We start from the raw sequence: 5,000 nt of genomic DNA, 5'->3' as shown, positions 1-5,000 counted from the left end.
AAAAGGACATATTTTCAAATTTTCTTATGTTTTTTGTTCCATCTCGTAAAGAAAATGTAAAAAAAAAATCCATTTTTTTTCAATTTTTTTTTTGGGGGGGGGGGCATAGGAGAAATTTTGTCATTTTTTCTATTTCTACAATCATCCAGAATTATAATACTTTTTTGATTTAAAAAATTAGTCCATAAATAAGGAAGTAGTTAGCAATTTTATAACGAAAAATACTATTTTGAGAAATAACAGTTTAAAGTTTTGATGTACTCACATTTGTTGGTAAAGCTGATCTGGAAAGTGTACAAGGCTTCTGGTCCCCTCTTTTATAAAAAGATATTGTCCCCTCTTTTAGACATGGTTATTTTTCTATTGTTGCAAGGGGGGGGGGTTTCATAGTATGCCAGTCTACTCATTGTTGCCAGGTTTAGTACCCTAACTGGCTCCTGGCTGATATGCATCTCCTCTGCTTGCATATACTTTCGTTTTCTTTTTCGGTGGAGCAATAGATATGCTCTTTCTTCTTTTTTCTTTTAGTGTTAGAGTTTTTAGACATTGCTTTGTTGCATCTTTCATTACTGGGATTAATGAGCCAGCAATGTATCCTACATTGTGCTCAATTGCTGCAATATGGTAGGCAAAAGTGGCAGTATCTTTTTCATGATATCTTACTTTTGGGCACTTGGCCCATACTTTACTGTTGAAAGCCTCGTTCATGTTTTGAGTACGGCCCTTCCTGCATCTGCACAAAATATCATCTGCATATGACTCTTTCATTGAAACATCTTAGTGTCTTTTTTGATAAGCAAATTATTTCATCCTCATTTTGTTCACTTTGTTTCATCATACTCTGTTCTTTTTCGCTCATGTATTCTTTCATGAGTTCACCTCGCCGTTCAGCTCCAGCACAAACAGCTGGTGTGGAGCACGTGTCACTAACAACACAAACACTTGTTGCATCATTATTCATATCACTAATATTATCAGAGCAAATTGTATCATCTTCATCAACTGATAGCACTAATGATAAGTCCTCCTCAATATCATCAAATAAGCCCACGGTTTGACTTATATTAGTAGGAATCATGTAAAACATATTTGTAGAAAAACTAGTTTTTATCATTTCACAAACACGTGGAGACAAGGTCACAGAAGAGAGTACCACGTTTTCCTCCTCTACATGGTTCTTTCTTTTGTTTTCCTCAAGTTTCTGTCTCCTGTTTTCATTTAAATTCTGTATGTTTTTAGCAGACACTAAACGCAAGTTAGACCACTTCCTCTTAGGCACGATTAGTTGCCAAAAACTAGCAAAAAACACTATATAAACAGACGTTAGCTGATCGAGACTGAGAGCAAATGTGTGGACACACCGACTCACTATATTGATCGGGTAAGCACTGCCTTGTAGAGTCAAAAGTGAAAGTGAAAGTGAAAGTGTGTGCTTTCACGTAGAAAGGAAAATATATCTTACTGTAAAAAGCAAAATACAATCCAATATCAAAGAAATCAATTGCAAAATAACTAGGTCGCTGGATGATTGGGCTGTCAGGTAGATTCTTGGGTTAGCATATGCATGCACAAAACTGCAATTTTTACCTAGTAAAATACTCCAGATTGCTTTCATCTTTCGTTTGGCAACAGTACACACCTCGAGGCTAAAGGAAAGCGGTAAAACTAAAATTCGTGATTTTGACCCAAAAATCGAGTTTCTTCCCTTAAAGTGGCTACAAAATATGATGTCCTCCACATAGGCAAAGGTGTCCTCCAAGCTTCCAGTATGGATAATACTGTCCAGAATCAGCTGAGAATGGGCAACTCCATTTGGAATGACAAAAGGATCTGAAAAAACTCTAATGGTCATCAACACATAAAAAAAAACGTACATTTTCTCTTCAATTCCTAGAGCTATTTTTCCTGTTGGGGTCCCTGAGTTTATAGCATCCTGCTTTTCCAACTAGGGTTGTAGATTATCATGTATAATAATAATAACAATAATAATAATAATAATAATAATAATAATAACAATAATAGATGTATTTAGTAGCATGCTGATTTCAGGTCAATGGAGCTGAAGTAGCTCTACATGAAGATCATCTCTGTCATATCAAATATTGCTGGGACTATGTCTGCATTCAGGCTTGCGAAACGGTTGATTGTTAGGGAGTAGTCCACTGCCATTCTGTTTCTTACTCCTCTCATCATAACAAATACTTGAGCTTGACAAGTTTGATGAACCCTTCTTGTAGTATGTGCTCTGCCTCATCTCCAATGAACTTACATTCCTTTCCATTGTGGTAATTAAATCTTGTATTGTCCATCATTCATAAACCAGGCTTAAAAAGTATCAGAATATTAGCTGCAATGACTGTTGAACTGCATAACTCCAGAGGAGTTTGCCATTCTTTACGCTCAATGGGGAAAGATTTATACTGCTTCAAAAATAAATGGCTTATTAGAACAGGACAGCACAGATATTCTATGATGTACAGTTGAAAACACTCTTACTAGCTGTCATTTATAGTCAGACCGACACAACAGAATTCAGATACTTCAGTGGTCTGGTGAGCAGAGGCCATAGAAACTTCCTGTTTCAAGTAATAACGCAAGACCAGCAGTTTATGCAACTTCAAGTCTGCATTAGCTTGGTGAACTTCCAAAGTCACTCAAGCTTCTCTTTGTGCCTTAGGTTCTAGAATAATCTTAGTGACTGCCCAGGAGATTTCATTCAAAGCTGTGGTCACTGATACTGAGCAGAGGCCATAGAAACTTCCTGTTGCAGGCAATAACATAAGATCATCAGATTATGCAACTTCAAGTCCGAGGAAACTCAGTGAACTTCCAGACACTCAAGATTCCGCTTGTACCTTATCTTCTAAAATATTTTTGTGACTGCACGGAAGATGCCATTCAATGTTGTGGTCACTGATAATACCTCCAGTTTCGGTACCAGTTTTCACCCTTGCTGAAAAGCAACATATCTGGGTAAAGTGTCCAATCATCTCATCCTTGGCCTGCATTCTTTGACTTACATAATTTTCCAAGATGATAACCCCTCCACAGAGTAAATCCTTTCTGACACTTAATTATGTTATGTACAGTGTTAGACAATGCTGTTGTTTCAGATCCATGAGATGCTGTCAGTGTGGACTTTGTGTGATATACTTTGAGGTCAGCTGGACCAGTTCAAATGTACATGTCTATTTCACAGCAGTGCGAATGAAAGTTAAATTTAAGGTTCTCATGTTGCCCTTATGCAATGACATTAGAAGTCCCACTTGTTAGGAAAGCGTGATTGATGATTAATTCTTCCCCCTTTTAGTAGCAGTAAATAGTAGGTACCAGTATTGGGAGAAATTTTTCAGTATTTCTGGAAACTGGCCCAATATTTTACCAGCCTGTTGTTTGTGAGTAGCCAAGCAGTATTTTATAAGACTTAACCTATTAGCCTAATCAGTCTTGCTTTCAGTATTTTGAATGCCAGGGAGTAAGTAGTTAAATTCTTTATCAGCTTGAAAAAATTGCTTGAATCATGTGCTCAAAGAAACTTCAATTTTTCTGGACTCAGAGCAAGATATATTGATTTGACGAATGCCTCTAAGTTGAAGTTCCACATGCCCTAATCATATGCCATTGTCGATGACTCTGGCTTGATACAAAGAGTGCCTGGGCTCAAGAATCAATCGTTCCTTCAAAATCTGAAGCAGCTCAAAGTAGTTGGTGGATTAAACTGAGGTTTAGCGTTAGTAGACTTCATCAAATGATTCAACATATTTTTTTTTCCTTTTATTAATAGTTAACACTGAGTAGCCTGTCCCTGATGTGTCATACTCTTGTAAGATTTATATAAAGTATTAAAAAGAATATAATGTAATTTTGAGGATATTTTGAATTAGAATTGGTCACAATTGTATTAAAGTTTGGAGTCTTTTGTGCTACTGAATGAGAATTTGGATACCTTAATTGATTGGCATATCAATTCTCATGCGCTAAAGTGCCAAGTGAAAGTCAAATCCTGGTTAAATAATGAATGTAGAAGTACTTATTTGGAGAAGCAGAAAGCCCTATCATCTTTGACATGGTAACAGATTCGATTTGACTTACAATAACTATACTCAATTATGAGTTGTTGCACGGAGAGTTTATGCTTCAACTGAAAAGGAATACAATTTAACAATAAAAGAAATCCTTTCAGGTACAACCTAGGAGCATAAATGGTGGGCTACACTTAATTCTACGTTCTTGGTGTAGACCTAACAGTTCTTCCTTTGCTTAAACTAGATGGCTATATCAATCCCTGTCCAAAGGAAAAGGCCACTCTTTTAGCTGACGTGTTTGACAGTAAGCAGGGTAATGAGAAACTCGATCTTCCTCATTCCTATTTTGCTGAGGCTAAACCAACTAGTTTAGCTTTTTGTTGATGTGAATTTAAAACACTCATGATGGACCTTGATGTTTAGCAACTAGTTTAGCTTTGGGTGATATGAAATTATAACACTCTTGGTGGACCTTGATGTTTATGGAGGTGTAGACCTAAATGGTATTTTTCCTTTGCTTTTATGAAGACTGCTGATTTCTTAGCTCCTACATTATCTGTTATTTTCTGCAAGTTAGCAAGAAGAGGTTCTATTTGTAAATGTTGGAAATTAGTAATGTTACTCCATTACGTAAATGCATTTTGGTAGCTCTATTCCAGATGATTACTGCCCAGTTTCCATAACTCCCACATTATCTTTTGGTAAAACACCTAAATAGGTATCTCTTCCTTAGTGTACAATCTGGTTTTCGTAAAAGCCTAGGAGCATGTGATGCCCTTTTTACACTCTCCAATGTTGTAAAGAAATCCCTTAACTGTGGTAAGGAAGTTCATATGATTGGACTTGCTTTTAGTGCTGCCTTTTACCGTGTTAATCATGGACCCTTGTTTTCCAACTCAAACAGTTTGGAGTAGGTGGCTATTTTCTTAGCTTCATAATTGAATTCTTGATCAATTGATTGCAAATTTTTGTAGG

General features: G+C 36.5%; 1 protein-coding gene across 1 annotated transcript in view; it reads left to right on the top strand.

Moving 5' to 3' along the window:
- The first annotated feature begins 2,074 nt into the window (after window positions 1–2,074).
- LOC137628556 (zinc finger BED domain-containing protein 5-like) overlaps window positions 2,075–5,000 on the top strand; it is a 10,954-nt gene continuing 8,028 nt past the window's right edge. The window contains exon 1 of the mRNA XM_068359709.1: window positions 2,075–2,146. Coding sequence (XP_068215810.1) covers window positions 2,075–2,146 — 72 coding nt within the window. The remainder of the gene's footprint in view (window positions 2,147–5,000) is intronic.

Source organism: Palaemon carinicauda, chromosome 36, assembly GCF_036898095.1.
Source record: "Palaemon carinicauda isolate YSFRI2023 chromosome 36, ASM3689809v2, whole genome shotgun sequence".
Lineage (NCBI taxonomy): Eukaryota > Metazoa > Arthropoda > Malacostraca > Decapoda > Palaemonidae > Palaemon > Palaemon carinicauda.
Note: the sequence above shows the minus strand (reverse complement) of the source record. Positions and strands in the feature narration are given on the sequence as shown.